This window comes from Bemisia tabaci, chromosome 4 (genome assembly GCF_918797505.1).
Source record: "Bemisia tabaci chromosome 4, PGI_BMITA_v3".
Taxonomy (NCBI): Eukaryota; Metazoa; Arthropoda; class Insecta; order Hemiptera; family Aleyrodidae; genus Bemisia; species Bemisia tabaci.
In genome coordinates, this window is record NC_092796.1 from 4700880 (window position 1) to 4718452 (window position 17573).

Here is a 17573-nt window from a genome sequence, read left to right on the forward strand (position 1 = left end):
TGTGCAGTCTACACCAGTCTCTTTGCAGATTGTAAATTGTGGCAAAGGCAACATTCGATCAAGATCGTGGCGTTAACAAGAGAAATGTTTTCTGATGCTACTTTGACTTGCTCAGCCATGCATGTTTGAACGGAAGCTCAAAATATGCAACTTGTACTTGAACTTGTATTTCTTTGGTTGAAAAAAATCCAGAAAAATCACTGTAAATTGAGTGTACTGTCTACTTTTCTAAACTCCTAGAATACAAAAATTACTATATAATCTCTATAGCTTAACTAAATAGATTAGTTTAAAATAAGAGGAAGACAAATTTTTGTCTATAAGACTCGAAAAAATCAGTTAAAATTTATTTTCTGTCTTCATGATATTATTTAAAAAATGAATAGTTCGTTTTCAGATTACTTTATTTCAAGGAGAAATGATTTAGCAAGACATTCAAGTCTAGTGATTTTTCCAAACGTTTTGCAGATGGCAAGCACCTTCTTAAAAATATTTTAGCCAAAGAATTTGACCTAATGTCAAGAAGAAGTCTAAGGAAACTGTTCATTTGTCCATCTTTCGTCGATCTACAAAACAGTGAAACGGTTGATGGCTGGATCAACAAATGACAGTGGTTGTTTGGATCCACGAATGATGAACAAATGAGCTATCCCCCTTTTTTTAGACTTTTTCCTGAATTTGGATGAATTTTTTAAGGTCTAATATTTAAGGGCGTGTTTGCCATTTGCCTAAAGTTTGGAAAATCAACAGATTTGAATTTTTCAGGGATTCATTCATTCTTAAAATAAACGAATGTTAAGATGAGCTGTTAATTTGAACTGTTGAATGTACTGAATGGCGAAACGCTTGTTGCATGAATCTACAGCATATAATTTCTTCACAAACACCGCTTGTAGAATTTTAAGGTTTATCTGTCCACAGTATCATTTTGCATGGATAGTGGCATGTTATTGATTAACAAATAATGACTAATGGAAGTAGCCGATATTTTAAAAGAAAAAGTAAGGCATAAGGAGGAAGAATGGAACTGAATAGCGATATCATTTAAATTCCAAATTCGTTTAACGCGGTAATGAGGCAGGCCAGTTCAGTCATATTTTCCCTTAAAACACATCACTTATGCAAAGGGTACTCATCTTTTTGGCTCTATGTATTCTGTGCTGTAAGTATTGATCCAACATGTTCATCGCATAATCTGAGACTTCGGTTTTTTCTCAGGTGCCAACTTGCCAGTCCGGTATTCAGGATCTGTTCTCAACCTCTTATTATTTTTGGCTGAGAATGTCACCTCTCTAAACAGTCATTATCTATCCATGTTCATCTCGTCTCTCCGATTCACCAGCCGGAAAGCAAGGATGTTGATCAAGTCCAAAACTCTATCCAGCTTACTCACAAAAATCACCACAAAAATCTCACCCAGTACCCACCAAACATGCCAGTATTTCCTGAAGTACGGCACCAAATATTCCCCTAGTGTAAGTGTAGAAGATTCAGAGAGCGTTGACCAAAATTTAATGGCTCTATTCGTTGATTATTTGTAAGAGATCTCTGCCTCTCTTATTTATCACTTCAGTTAGTATGTCAGCTTCGACAGATTATGAGCAGAATTTACAAAACCAGCAAAATCACTACAGTGAAAAAAATATGTTTATTTTTAGTTTGATCTCATTCACTTGCGATCTGTTACATTTTAACAAGATAACGAATTAACAATTCATATTTAATTTCTGTTTCTGTAATTTTTTGACTCCATCTTTCTTCTGAGACTGTAAGTTTAATTAGGCTGATTAACTTGGAATCAGCCTAGAACTAGCGTATCATTAGATGAGTTGGATGCTGTTTACTTCTGGCTGTCACACGCAGTAGACATTTAGCAATATCCCTCAGAAGAAGGTATTGGTTTTCAGTATCTGCGCAGGACTGCGTCACACTGCATTTAGTCAATTGTTGGTTGCCATTGGACGGCAGCCTTTGGCCTTTCCATATACAAACAAGCTGAGAGAGAGGAAAAGAATCATTGATCTGGATCAAAATTGTCACTCAGGCTAAATTTGTTCCATTAATTGCACATTGTTTTGTTCCTCCTATCTTGTCATGTGCCTAAGTGCCTTACAGGCGCAGCAGTTAGACCATAGATTTCGATTAGCTCATTTTCCTGCGACCCTGCGTCTCAGGTGAATTTTCTAGAAGGAAGAAAACCTTTTGTAATCACAATAATCCTCACTGTGTATGCAACAAACACTCGAACATCTGTAAACACTGTCCCTACACTAGCCCCTGCCAATCATGAATGTAAAAAATGATTGTATACCAATTTTCTGCAGTTGCGCCTAAAGAAGGGTTGTACCATAATTTATTTGTAATAGTGATTCAAAAAAGTCTAATTCAGGATGTAAGATGCAGAAAAATATTGTATCTATGATAATTTCTAATTGAGAACCCTGTACATTGTGTAATTAATTTCATTAATTGGTCAATTTTCAAAATACTGCGCAAGGCTAATATGCAAAAAGTCAGATTAAACTTTTTTTTGTTAGTTCGGTTCTAAGTCTGTGTTTGGATCTTAAGATAAAATTCTTAGTAAATAAGTTTTAAGGCAATATCTGTGATCAATATTTCATCTAAGTACAACTGTTTTATTTTAATCGCGTAAAATTGTAAATAAAAATTAAGTCGTTAGATTTAATTCATGAAACATTAAATTTAAAAATTTTCATCAGTATTTTTATTACCATTACTATTTTTATCCTCAGATTAGAGTTGATACAATCATTCATTCTCAAAAAAAAGAAGAAAAAATCAGCCAACACCAAAACAAACATCATACTTGAACGCCAACTTTCAGAGGCAGTAAAATGAGACACCTCTAGTAGTAAGTACGAAAAAAAAGGAGAAACTATAAAGGACCCCGAGTCTAAAGCCATACATGTCGAGTGGGCTGATGAATGAAATTGATAGACAAAGCGGTAGTGAAAGAAGACGGAGGGGGTATGAAGTGATCCTATTGGTTGAAACGGTGTTCTTTGTTGACCCAGGGGGTAAATGATGGACTAACTCTGGTTATTGCCGTTAGTTAGTCTACTGCCTACCTCCTATGTCCTCTACAACCACCCATTTCCAGCAAAAGGATCTCTCTATATCCCTTTTGTATTCTTTGTCTATAGCTTTGCCTACCAAGTTCATCAATCAGCCCACAGTTTGCATCAAATTTGAACCTGTAAAAAAATGAAATTAGAAGAGGCAGTCCATAAGTTCTTAAAATTCGTCAACTTATTATTAAATTACCGATTTTTTAAAAAAAATTATCATTATTGTCTAACGAAAGATCCAGAATAATAAATATATTCTTTCTAGAACATCAGTCATTGTACCTGGACAGCTTCAGAGCATTGAAAATTGGGTGCAGTAATTTGGCCATGACCTAAAATAAAGGAAATCCCACCCCCTTGTGTTCTATTCTCATCTTGCTTTGGCAACACAAGCATTATGATAGGTCATAATGATTCAACGGTGAAAGTCCACAATCACGTCGGGACCTATCCCGAAAAACCTAATTTTTCAAGAAAGCGAATAACCTTTCTACATTCCTCATCTTTGAAGGTAGAGAGGAGATGATTAGTGAATGGTGTGGACCCAGCACCGTTTCTCCACCTTGTTTAAATAAATATATCGACAGTGTAAGTTGGCAATCACTTAACTCGTTTGCGGTGTCTGAAAATCTCCGCCTCTATGTTAATTTTTTAAAGGAGAGCAAATTGATATCATTCCTCGAAGTTTTTGCAGAATTTTCTTTGGACAAAGAAGAAAAATCACGGTAGTTTTAAGGCATTGCCGTTGAGTAGTTTTCTTATAAATAATAATGTATGACAGGAAGTCTGCGACGTCGCAATCCGAAGTATGTGATTGCCGACTTACACCGTCGATATAGATCTACAAATACATCCTATAAGAAGAAACAGACATTAAATTAGAGAAAAGAAAAAATTCGATCGTCAATAGAGTCGAAAGGCGAGTCGAATACAGTCCTCGTTTTTTTAGCTTTTCTCGCAAATGTGAGCAACGGAGTGACACCTCTTTGGCTGCATAGAGCGGAGCATTGCAAGTTCACGCCTCATGCCATCGCGCCTTCAATTTTTCAGACGCAACACGGACATCCATCAAGCACGAATAGTTGTATCTCTGCGCCGTCCTCAACGCGCGTCCTCATCCTCTCTCAATTTTTCCCATAAGTATTGCGTTTACTTGAAAACCGCGAAAACTTGAAAAACTTAAAAACATGATTTTATCCTCTGTGTGCGTGGCAAATTCTGAAAAACAAGGAATTTGATCTATATTCCCCTTTAGAGGAATAAAATAGGAGTGGACATTTTTAAACGCCGCAAACGAGACACGCGTTCGGGGAGTTTCAAAGTCGAATGATGTCGTTATTAGTAGTCTGATTGGCCTGATTCCGCGACGTCATTTTCTCTTCTAAAAGCGTCAACGATTCTACCCGGAAGAACACGCATTGTATCAATAATGCTGCGCGGCGGCAAGAGTTTGAGTTCTACGTTTTCAGATGGCCCCCAAAGGGTATCCCAGGATAAGGGCACCAAAATGCCCCTCCTCACGGATTTTGAATTTAATGGTCTAAACCCCTTCAGGAGGTCCTAAAAACATGGTTTTGGGCAATTTTAACCTCCTGACCCCAACCCCCCCCCCCCCCCCTCCAGCCCCGAAAAACCCATTTTTCGGGGAATTTTGGGGTATTTTCACGTTTTATTTCATATCTCCCGCGTTTTTCAATGAAAATGCACCAAAATTTCACCAAATGTACATCAGGGTAATCACATTCTTGGGTAAAAAAATCAAATTTATCGAAATATATTTAGACTCCGAAAAAAAATCGTGAAAATCGTAAATTTTCAATTTTTTTCAGATTTTAGCGGTTTTAAAAAAAATGAGGACACATACATTTTTTTTTATTGCCTTAAAATGTAGGTAATATACCCAGTTGTTACCAAAAAAAATTTCAAGCCTTCACGCGTGGTGCGTCCCACTGAAAAAATAGTTTTTTTGGCGCCAAAACGGTCAAAATGGCTCTTTTGGCAACGGTTTACTCGCACGCTATCAAAATAGTAACACTAAAATCTCTAATTTTTGGTTTCAATGTTTCAAGAAGCATGCCCTAGTATCGTCAGAAAAGGTTTCAAGTCGATCGAGTCCTTACGCCCCACGTAAAGTACCGGTTTTTGGCGCCAAAATGGTCAACATTCCTATTTCAGAAGAGGTTACTCGCCGTAGGGTGGCCCTTATTTTTGACTTTACGGAATTTAAAGTGCACAGCCCTGTAAATGGTTTCATTTGATGAGAAAATAACTGGGAAAAAATAACAATGGAGAAAAAAAAATTTTAAAACGCGCCTCAAAGAGCCTAAAGTTCCGAGCGTGGCGTGCGAAGACGCGTTTTTTCGTCATTTTGCGAATTTTTTTTCTCCCGTTGAAATGTTTCTGCGGCTTTGAAATTTTTGCAGGTAACATACTTTTTAGAGTACTTTACGAGAAAAATAATGAAATTTACCTCGCCCATCACACATCATGCGATTTCGTCGATTGTTCATAAACATTCTCCCGGCACAGTTTGCTTGAACGAGTTTTGGCAGCCAAACGAGGCCACTTTAAAGGGGAAATGGGGTATTTTAAAAGTAGCGAGGTAAATGTTGTTATTTTTTTCGTGAATTACTATAAAATATGTGATACCTACTTCAGAAAATTTCAAAACCGAAGCAACAATTTAAAGGTGGAAAAAAGACACGCCGCGCGCCGTGCGGGTAGATTGTAAGGGAAAATCGGCAAAATCGCACGACATGGCCTCTTTGATGAGGTAAAAAGGGCATTTTAAATTGGGCGAGGTAAATTTCATTATTTTTCTCGTAAAGTACTCTAAAAAGTATGTTACCTACAAAAATTTCAAAGCCGCAGAAACATTTCAACGGGAGAAAAAAAATTCGCAAAATGACGAAAAAACGCGTCTTCGCACGCCACGCTCGGAACTTTAGGCTCTTTGAGGCGCGTTTTAAAATATTTTTTTCTCCATTGTTATTTTTTCCCAGTTATTTTCTCATCAAATGAAACCATTTGCAGGGCTCTGCACTTTAAATTCCGTAAAGTCAAAAATAAGGGCCACCCTACGGCGAGTAACCTCTTCTGAAATAGGAATGTTGACCATTTTGGCGCCAAAAACCGGTACTTTACGTGGGGCGTAAGGACTCGATCGACTTGAAACCTTTTCTGACGATACTAGGGCATGCTTCTTGAAACATTGAAACCAAAAATTAGAGATTTTAGTGTTACTATCTTGATAGCGTGCGAGTAAACCGTTGCCAAAAGAGCCATTTTGACCGTTTTGGCGCCAAAAAAACTATTTTTTCGGTGGGACGCACCACGCGTGAAGGCTTGAAATTTTTTTTGGTAACAACTGGGTATATTACCTACATTTTAAGGCAATAAAAAAAAATGTATGTGTCCTCATTTTTTTTAAAACCGCTAAAATCTGAAAAAAATTGAAAATTTACGATTTTCACGAATTTTTTTTCGGAGTCTAAATATATTTCGATAAATTTGATTTTTTTACCCAAGAATGTGATTGCCCTGATGTACATTTGGTGAAATTTTGGTGCATTTTCATTGAAAAACGCGGGAGATATGAAATAAAACGTGAAAATACCCCAAAATTCCCCGAAAAATGGGTTTTTCGGGGCTGGAGGGGGGGGTGGTTGGGGTCAGGAGGTTAAAATTGCCCAAAACCATGTTTTTAGGACCTCCTGAAGGGGTTTAGACCATTAAATTCAAAATCCGTGAGGAGGGGCATTTTGGTGCCCTTATCCTGGGATACCCTTTTTCGACAAAAATATTTGGATAGGTAGTAGATAAAAGGCATCTACTGCACCTCATTCCTGCAGCTACCTCTTAATCGCCGGGAATCAAATAAGTGGTTGCGGACTTTTACCGTCGAATTGATTTTCGCAGTTTGGCCACTTTCATTCGGTTTTAAGAGCAGTCACATATTAATCACCGTAGAAGTAGTACTTGCAGGGCCGGATTAAGGGGGTGGCCACATGGGCCGCGGTCCATGGCGGCAAATCTAGAGGGCGGCAAATTTTGGAATTTTTTTAAATGTGGGTATAAGTATATATCGGATTTAGGGGGGGGGAGAATTACAAACGAGAAAAGGCGAAAAAATCTCTCATTTCCTGAGAGTGTAATAATTTTTAATTTTGTCGTCTTTCAGTGATACAAGAGACAGCACCTTTAATTAGTCGAGTTAAGAGAGAAACCAAACACACAATTTGGCCTGGAACGGCGCGGCGCAGAGAGCAATGATGACGAGGACTTGAGATGAAAAGGAGAAGCCATCGGCGCGGCGATTGGCATGTAACACATATCAGCGCCTACAAGACTGCACAGAATACTTCACGCATTGCATCAAACACAGTGCGGTCATTGCGGTCAGCGTGAAACGGATAGCGCCTACAAGAATGCATGAATACTTCACGCATTGCGCCAAACACAGTGCGGTCAGCGTGAAACGCATGGCGCCTACAAGACTGCGTGAATACTTCACGCATTGCGCCAAACACGATGCGGTCTGCGCGGCGCGGCGGCGGAAGTTAAAATCATTAAACCACATTCATGTTTGTTCTTTCATAATTTTTTCGTTCATTTCTTATGAATGGAAGGCCTTGTCCGCACAGAGATAGGTTTACAAAACTTAACTTTTGCTAGTAGTGTTGACAGGGCATCCCCAAAAATGTGTTCAACACGAGTAAACGCGTCTTATGCACCCCTCCCCCGCTTGCACGTTCACTTGATGTTTTTTATTAATGTTTCAATACGAATGAGTAAGGGGCGGCAAAATACAGGCGGCCCATGGGCCGCAAGTAGGTAGGTAAATCCGGTCCTGAGTACTTGCATTCAGATAAGTTGATTTTTGAGTTTTCCACGAACTAATGTATAAGACCGATTAGGGTATCTGCGTATAAAAATGCGCATACCTATTTATCTTGCAAGAATCTACTTACCACATGTTCCGCACTATTCCCGACCAGTTCGCCTTCAATATTGTAATTAGGCAAAGTGAGCGGCTTGAAAGCTCGAATAGTTGTTTGTAGCACCTTGGCCTCGTTTGCTAACTCATAATGCCAGTTTTGGTTAGGTAGATTTCAGCTAGTGATTTCCTACTTAATTGATATTTTCTTTACTTATTGCCAGAAAAAAATATCGGGAGGAAATGAAAGAAGGAAGTAGATTTAATGATACATTGTTTGAAGCAAAGCTACATAAGTAAACCACAGCATTTTGCCATGAAAAAAAGGGAAAACTACCGAAAAGAAGGATCGTAAATCCTGCAACTCATCGTTTAATCCTCCGTTGTTAAAAATTAATTGAAAATGGGGTACAGGAAGGGAATTATAATTTTAAAAATTATTAGTTTGACTGAACTTAAAATTTTAATAAATTATAAATAGAATCACCTAAGATACCTATTAAAAACAGAAATCTTGATAGTCCAAATTTAATAAAATTACTAGTGTGTCACTTCATTCATCTCCGAGAAGACAAACTACCTAGGTACCCTTTTCTAAAAAGTCTGAAAAATGTCTTGGAGTCAAATCAACAAGCTGTTTGCAGACATATTTTTGAGGCTATAGAATTTACCAAATATTGAATCTGAGCTTACCCACTTGCTGTTTCAACACCCCAAGAACACAGAGCCAACCGCGGGGCTTAAATAAATCAGAAAACGCGGTTTATCCTTACACCGAAAAGTGTTGTAAGTACCTATATGCGAACATATTTTTTCCGCAAAAGAAGTATAAGTTTATAAGAGTTTAAGCTCGTAAAATTCTGTTTCGAGAGCATTTTTAAAGCAGTCCAAAATAGAGAGTGCGGCATGGTCCCGCCGCTTTTGTTGCGTTCAAAACGGAGGGAGAAAAAGGAAAAGAGGAATCTCATGGAGCGGAACTCCCTATCAAGGCATTACATCAGTCATAACTCATAGAGCTCACCCACTTGGCGTTCAATCAAAAATCCGGCTCCTCCCCCTCAATTCTTCCCGAGTTATGTAAGTAATAATCGTGGGTTCGCCGTACATTTATTGCACGAGAATTTCGTTTTCTTTCCTTTCGATCGTGGTGACTTGAGTGAATCAAAAGTTCCGCCATCCGTCCTCGTGATGACCAAAGTTACGTTGAACTTGAACCTCCGGCTGGCTTCGCTTTCGTTGTTTTTCATCCTCAGTGCCAAAACGGCCGCCGTGAGTGCAATTTGATTGCAATCATAGTGCTTAAACGAATATTCACGCCAAAACATCAATTTGTGGACTGTACAACATATTTGGGGGTTTTAGACCCCTTTCCTGCCACGCACCTCGTTGAGACTTAAAACTGAAAGGGGGAAAAAATAAAAATAAAATAGAAATTTAAGACAACTGGACTACATGTTACACTTACTAGAAGCTACTTTTTTGCCTCACTCTCCAAAGTACTCATCTGCATAGAAGAGGCAGTAGCATGTACATTAGTTGTGAAATGAGCCGAAAATATTAGTTACTATTGCAGAATGTAGCTTAACCTTCCTACCTAATATTCCCGAAAGAGACATCTAGGGAACCATCTCCCGTGCTGTCTACATAGCAAAGGCTCTCACAGTGAAATCGGAGCATATTTCACTGCGGTTTTTATTTTGCCCCCTAAAAAATGAAATTATATAAATATGGAGTAAAATCCGGGCCGTCAGCATAAATTTCAAAACCGAGCGATTTCGTTCATTTTGCAGGAAAGGCTACCACTCTGCACTCATATCACCCCTGTTATTTGGGAGCTCCGATGTTATACAGGGTGGCCCAGACTTACCGTACCAAGCCTTTTTTTCGGTTAATTTGGGTCGCACGAAGTCTAGAATCGCGGGGATGAATAGGGAATCGACCCCAAGGAATCCGAATTGCACGTTCCCAGAGCCTCCCTGGCACCCCTTGGGGCGTAAAAGGGGGGTCCGTACTTCAAAAGTCAGGGTTAATGTCAAAATTTTGAAATTATTTCATCGGAATCAGAACGTACGGAAATTTTTAACTTGAATCGACGCCAAGAAATCCGGTAAGTCTGGGCCACCCTGTATGTACTCCGGATTTCACTTTGGGGTTTTTAAGTGTGCACCATGATTTTTCAACGTTTGCTTACTAATCAACAGGTCTCCGCGATGATCGGCGCTCAGTTTTACGACACAGGACCTCATTTCAGTGATTTGGTTAAGCTGCGGGACAAGGCTTTATTCGTGGACAAATCACTACTGATCGAGTACATTTTGAGTGGTCCCGAGCACATAGTCATAGAAGCCCCGGAAGGTTTTGGAAAAACGACGAATCTCCGCATGATAAAAGAATTTCTCGAATTGGAGGTAGGTCTGTCTTTTATAAAGAAATGGTAAAATCAAGGATTTAGGCCCGCCCTTTCCCCCTAATTTTGAAAAAATATCATCTGCTCTCCTAAATTTTGAAAAAATATCATCACCCCCTCCCAAATTTTGAAACGGTATTATGTGCCCCTGGCCCCCTCCTTTAAAAAATGTTGACGATAAAAAATAGCCTTAATAGGATAGTAATAATTAACTTCGAATTTCCTTTCTCTAGTTCATAATATGAGACAAGGCTGATTAGATAACAAGGTACAATTTTTCAAACATTAACTGGTAGATTTGAGCCTTAAGTTTCCATGCAGCCAGATTTGGTGCCAGAGGAGATTCAAAATGCATCCTAAGAAAGCCATTTTTCTAATGTGAAATTTGGGAAGATTCTCCGCACCCTATTTTTGCGCTGGAGCTAAGAGGCCCTATGCATGAATTCCTTGGGGCGCACTGTGGATCGAATCAATAAGAGAGGTCGGACATGAAATTTTGGACGAAATCCGCAAATTTTGATGTTCATTTCACCACATTTTAAAATTTTAAGGGGTGCTTTTGGGAGAAAATTTCACAAGGAAACCAATCAGACAACTTTCAGAACCTCAAAATTTTATATATACGTAGTTACAAGCTTTTAACGTTTCCAAATTTTGTCCGACCTCTAGTACTGACTCGATCCACCGTGGGGCAGTAGTTGGAGCCATGGCTGATAGAAAAAATGTTCTCCAGCTACGCCTATAAGTTTTACAGAAAAAAAACCGTGTCACACATCAAGATCAGCCCGAAAAAAGGTGCTTTAAAGTTGTACTTTTTCGGTAGGAGACTCAATATTAGAGTTATCATTCACCGCCGCCTATTTTCACATCCAAAATAATTTTCCTTGAATTGCAATTTTTTATATAAGAAAATATGCGGATAGTCGAACTCAAATCTATTTCTTTAACGTCACATATTTTTCCCCCGACACGTGACTTAGTTCCTTTTTAATGATTTATTTAATTTCACCTGCGCCGTCGTGCTCCATGTCAATATACTCCAATCGCTCATTCCACTTAAAGGCATAACCAAACTGAAAAACAAAAAAAAAAAGGAAATGAATTAACAATACTTGAATTTTTAGTGTATTTTCCGAAGGAAATACACTATTTTTACGTTTCCAGTGGCTTTTTCTGCCTGTAAAGTTCTGGTGAGGCGAAATTTACCTAGAAGCGTGATGAGATGAAGTTACGCACATTTCTATTTCGCTTTCTATTTTTGAAGTAGGCCAGATGATATCCTGTAACCCCCGCCTAGGATTTTTTTGTTACCAGCAATTCGAGGATTTTTGTGATGTCTCATTTCTAAATATTGTCACGCTTTAAATTACGTATATTAAAACAAAAGCTTACAATGTTGATGCTAAATCTCTTCTTCTGTTTAATCATCTGTAATTGATGACAAATAAATCACATAAAAATAATAATTTATACCCAATGTTTTGAAGAAGCACTGTTTCTTGGCTTTCACGTGGAAAACGTCAATTGTAGCTATACTGATTCTAATTTTAATCATTTAACGGTACTTTATTTATTCGCAATTTCTAGGTTGACATTGATGGCAAGGCAGTCGATAGTGTGAACACGACGAAAAATTTTGAAACCTTCGCGACACCACCGCTAGAAATAGTAACAAAATATCCTCAAATTTTCAAAGATCATTTTGCTCAATCTCCGGTTATATACGTGAACATGGGTACTGTTTCCATTACCCAATTCGATGAGTCTTTTCGTCGTATGGTTGCTGAATTATATATGAGGTTCGTACAAGAAAATCCTAATTTTTTTTTAAGTACGCCCATCTTTGTCAAGAATGTGTTCCAGGCTTGTCATGCAAACGACGGTTTTCAATAACGTAATACCTGAGAAATTGAGACATGATATTAATGTGGCTTCTCTATAATGAGTAATATGACATGTGTTTGAGGAAAAAAAACATAATGATTTTAAGGGAATTTGGAACGCACTGTAGGTCGGTTGTAAAATAGTCACAAGACTAAAAATCTTATTAGGCTCGTCAGAGATGAGTATCGCAATTCATCATACTGAACCAAATAAATTCTTACCATATTTCAGAAATATCCTAAACTAGCTCTCAAAGAATAAAAGGAAAAATCACAGAATTACAATCCAGGATATGTTATCGATTGCCTGCCCAGGCACTTGATGTTTTGCCAAATTTGAACATTATAGCCCGCGTCATGATACATCAATCAATATCGGACTATACAAAGGGCAGATTCCACCTCAATTTATTTGAACAATTTGAACAAACAGTGAAAGCTTTATGTAAAATGGTTAAAATTACTCTCTTAAAACTCACCACTTTCACTTAATATATAATTCACATAATATATTAAGTGAAAGTGGTGAGTTTTAAAAAAGTAATTTTAACCATTTTCCACGTCAGTGGAGATGTTGCACGTGTGAGGGATTAGCGATTTGACCATTGATTCTTATGTAAAAGTTCGCGAGAAACACGATGGTGCCACCGGTTTTCTCTGAAATCATCTCCCAAGCTCAAAAAAAAGCTCTCAAGTTGAGGCCAAAATGGAGGGGATATCCCACCCTACCCTGAGAGTCCACCTCTACATCAAAACGAGCTCTCCATGCAAAAGATAGGGAGCAAATACATTAGCAGGGTTGCCGAGTTTTCAGTTTTAGAGTCCCCAAATAAAGTGGCAACCCTGCCAATGTATTTGCTCCCTATCTTTTGCATGGAGAGCTCGTTTTGATGTAGAGGTGGACTCTCGGGGTAGGGTGGGATATCCCCTCTATTTTGGCCTCACTTTGAGAGCTTTTTTTGAGCTGGGGAGATGATTTCAGAGAAAACCAGTGGCACCATCGTGTTTTCGCGAACTTTTACACAAGAATCAATGGTCAAGTTGCAAATCCCTCATACATGCAACATCTCCATTGTTCAACCGTTTAAAGTGTTGCGATTTCTCAGGCACGACTACTTGGAGCGGAGTTCCAGGCTGTCGAGGCCGTTAAGGGATGACCTTATGAGGTTGTACCGAGGCAAGTCGCCGGATCTAAGCCTGAATGAGGTGGCTGCAGGAGGCGAAAAGCTCGCGTACCTCCTACGGGAGCACCATCAGAGGGACGTCATCGTCCTCATCGACGACTACGACGCTCCCTTGCGCGAAGCTCTCCAGGCCCAGTCGTCCGCCCTCGACATGAAGAACTTCGACCACGTCTACGAGAACGTCATGCTCTTCATTACCCGGCTCATCCAGGGCAACTCCAACGTTGTCAGGTTCCGCTTTCAGTTTTTCTCATTTTGGGGCTGTCCCTGAATCGTATTATGCCCCCACCCTAGAAGCAGAACAAATTTTTGTTTTTCTAAAAAAATGTAAAAAAACATATCTGTTATCTAAATGGTAGTTTTATATAAAAATCGTGTAACGTTTATATATAAAAAAATCAAAGTTCAGACCTGACCGTACTATAAAAAAATGATGAAAGCTAGATAAGGTTATTTTTTTTATAGACAATTGTTTTTATTTTTTTATATAACGCATACATACGAAAGTTTTAAAAGTGAACATTTTTATATAACTATTATGTATAAAAGGTCATCATTTTCGTGAGCTTTTCTCGAATTATAAGATTGTTTAATATTTTTGCGAAAAGCTCACGAAAATTATGACTTTTTTTATGTAATGGTTACATAAAAGTGTTCACTTTTAACACTTTTGTATGCATGCATTATAAAAAAAAAATTAACTTTCGCACCCAATCTTTATCTTTTCCTTCTATGGTTCTGCTACTAGGACAGTACTTTCATAGAGAGGGCATAAACATTGAGTCCAGAAAAGCGGTGGTGACTCTGGGTGAAATTGGGTTGTCGCCAATCTTAAACGGTCACGGTCATCCTCTGCTGCAAACCTCAGCATAACAGAGATCTAACTAATTGAACTGAACTAACTGAATTGATCTAACTATTTTGAAACTAATTTTTCCGGACACCTGTAATGCACAACATTGGTTTCAAAACTTAGTAGACGCGCTTGACCACAGTCACCTTGAATCATCTGCATATAATGTCCATCAATTTTTTTAAAACCAAGACAATCCCACGAAGCTTTAGATGGCTACGCCAAACAGGCATTGATCTCCAAGTGTTCATAATTTCTCCTTATAGGCACTCGGTTGTTGGGGGTCTTGCCAGCTTGACGCAGCGTTATGAGGGGGTTGAATGTAAAGAGCGTAAGCTATATTTTTGAATGCTTTCCCTAGATTTTCACGGTGTTTTTTTTTTTTCATCTTTTTTTTCGATAGTACTCAGTACCAATTAGAGTGAACTGACTCTGTAACCTCTTAGTCATATGTTTTCCTTCATTTTGTAGTAATACCATACCACAACCGGGAAGCCCGGCTCCATTTCAAAGACAACTTTCGTTTTTAGAACGCTCTTCCAACATGAGAGACTTTTTCAACCTGCTATTTCATTCAATAGCGGTAAAATGTAAGGGCGTCGTACATCATGAGCAAATTACGTTAAAATTGAACTGCCGTGTCAATTGCACTGCCGTATCAATTGCTATGATGCAAAAGACGCTGACACCAACATACAGAATTATTCTTGCCTGAATTATGTCTTTTTTGTCCAAGCGATGAACAAACATATGTTAATCTAATTTGAATCAATTTTCCAGGTCTGTATTGACGGGGAGGATTCGAGTGGTTGCCAGTACCAAGATAGATCCTGATAAACTCGTTCATCTACCCATTTTTGATCACGAGCAACTGTGGAGGTAACTGAAGAGAGTAAAAGTACTTGCTGAATGTAGTAGAAAAAAACTCAAATAACAATTTGTAAGGGAAATTCACTTACAAAGCGGACTAATTCGTCTCTCGGCCAAAACATTTCCGAGAGCACAGACTCTTTAATAGGTACCTACTTTCATAAGTAAGAGCCTCTTTAACCGACGAAACAATTTTACGAGATTCTCGGAAGTTCACTGTCCAAATATCGTATATAACGTGTAAGAAGTACCTTTAACACAGCGGCATGAAACGTCCAATTTTCATGCACTCCGACTACTCCGAGGGAAGTTTTACAATATACTCAATACAGATTCGGGAGTAAATCCTTGTAAGCAGGAGTCACAATTATGTACCGCTGTAAAGTACTCTTACAATATTACAAATTACAAAATTCTAAATATTTTCTGTCCAGGTTTAAGGCGCGTTTAAACCTATCTTAAAATTTTAAAAAAAAGTATTTTGTTTTTACCCTTTTTTCAGGACGAATCGAACCACATTTTTTGATAAGGAACCACTATCTCTGGCTCATTTAAGAAACAACATATATGCCATTGGTGGTATATGGCTAAAAGGTGCTTTCATGGAAGAGCCAGGGAAAGTGGTTCCTTATTGCAAAATGTAATCAAATTATTGTAATTACTCACAAGGTTAAACTTCCAAAGCTGTACATTCGCATTTCGTTCAAAATGCGTAAAAATTGACCCTTCTAGGGCGCTATATTGCCTCTTCAAATCTTCTCCATCACAAAGCGTAAGAGGCCTCCCTGAGGAGGAGAATTGATTGAGTAACGACACCCCTCCTTATACCCCCCCCCCCTAAATACGACCCCTTACCCTTCGATTTCTCAAATTTTCAGGTACTACGGCCTAACCAAAGAGGACATTCATACATTGGGAGACCAATTACTCCGCGAGACCAAATGGGAACTGAACTACACAGACGTGAATGCTTGGTACGGCGGCTACAAAACCATCCACCCGGAACAAAAACTCTACAACACACTCTCGACAACAACCTACCTCAAAACTCACCAGTTAAAGCGACATCGAATCCAAGCGGAGGGGCTACGGGGCCTCTCAGGTCTCCTCTCCTACGAGCGACTCGGCAAAACCCTGGAGGAAGCCTTCGAAGAGCAAACCAGAATCTCCCCCGTGAAAATGGTTCAACGTGATCTGAGAGAACTTCGGAAAATGATCACCGACCCGAACCACAAGCTCAACCGGGATCTCGCGCTCCAATATCTAGTTGAAATCGGGTTGTTCTCGCTTGATGGCGACCGATTAACCGTCCCGAACCTGGAGGCCGATGCGGATCTCAAGGCACTCCTGCTGACAATGGATTATTTCAAATCGAAGTTTCGGATCCAGGACGTGCAAGTTAACAACTACATCGAGGCCTTAGACAGGTTGGATAATCGCGGCCAGACCTACCAGGATCTAGCCACCGCGGTTTTGGGGCTGTTTGATTTCCGACTGCCTGCAACTTCTCGAGAGCTCTTGCACTCACTGGTCTATCTCGCAGCCGACACGAAGTTCCCGCAGGTCCGCACGGAGGTGGCCATCGACAGAAAGAGGCGGGATTTTTTCGTGCAGAGGTGGGTAGTTCAATTATTATGGGTGGACAGGTGTTCGACTTTAATCAAAAGTTAAGAACTCATACGAGTAAAAAAAGTATGAAACTGTTGAAAGTAAACAAGGAGATAGAGACTTGTCTGTGGTTCATTACGACCATTTGATTTGATAATTCAAAGTTCAAATAGCACGGTTTAATCTATTCACCGAATATAGAGAGTGGAGCCCAAAAAAGTGATGCATATTCTCTTCGTCTTCATGGGAAACTTCAACCTTTTCATTTTTGGTTTAAAGAGGCAAAAATTCAGTATTAGGGGTGAGATAGTTTACGAAGCTGAACTTTTCAGTCGCGCTTGAGACTGAAATATTCTTAGTTTCTATAGGTGACAACCTTCAATCAATATTAAGAGTGAAATTAAAATCTGACCAGAATATCACTCGGTAAGATGCAGGGGTTCGATTCCCTCTTTCTCCTTATAGTGAAATTTAAAGTCTACACATATTTTAAAGCGAAATTTTGGTCAATTTTGAGGAAGTCAATAATATTTTTTGAGATTTGTTTTTTTTTTCAATGTCCGAGGCTCCGAGCTGCTTTAGCCTCCCTCGAGTGAATTTTACCCTCCCCCTAAGATTTGGCTTAAATGACGCCTCTGAAGAGTATTTGAGATTGGTGATGAGGTATGATCAGACTGCTCATAAGTTTCATTCCTCTTTGTTATGGGTCGAACAAAAATTATTCTTGGACATATCGTGACCCT

General features: G+C 39.0%; 2 protein-coding genes and 1 long non-coding RNA gene across 4 annotated transcripts in view; 2 read left to right on the forward strand and 1 right to left on the reverse strand.

Moving 5' to 3' along the window:
• The window catches only part of LOC109031261 (nucleolar pre-ribosomal-associated protein 1), a 30509-nt gene extending 27793 nt beyond the window's left edge, over window positions 1-2716 (forward strand). The window contains exon 22 of the mRNA XM_072299187.1: window positions 1219-2716. Coding sequence (XP_072155288.1) covers window positions 1219-1541 — 323 coding nt within the window. The 3' untranslated portion in view covers window positions 1542-2716. The remainder of the gene's footprint in view (window positions 1-1218) is intronic.
• On the reverse strand, window positions 1773-8972 carry LOC109031263 (uncharacterized). Its single transcript, XR_002008771.2, has 3 exons — window positions 8719-8972; window positions 8060-8238; window positions 1773-2183 (listed from the first exon to the last, which is right to left on the reverse strand). It is a non-coding gene; the product is annotated as an uncharacterized lncRNA (long non-coding RNA).
• A 115-nt stretch (window positions 8973-9087) lies between these two features.
• LOC109031262 (uncharacterized) overlaps window positions 9088-17573 on the forward strand; it is a 599201-nt gene continuing 590715 nt past the window's right edge. For both annotated transcript variants that reach the window (XR_011899679.1, XM_072299188.1), the window contains exons 1-6: window positions 9088-9294; window positions 10227-10433; window positions 12020-12231; window positions 13422-13730; window positions 15133-15231; window positions 16101-16838. Coding sequence is in view for 1 of the 2 variants with exons in the window: in XM_072299188.1 (XP_072155289.1) it covers window positions 9214-9294; window positions 10227-10433; window positions 12020-12231; window positions 13422-13730; window positions 15133-15231; window positions 16101-16838 (1646 nt within the window). In the remaining variant the exon portion in view is untranslated. The remainder of the gene's footprint in view (window positions 9295-10226; window positions 10434-12019; window positions 12232-13421; window positions 13731-15132; window positions 15232-16100; window positions 16839-17573) is intronic.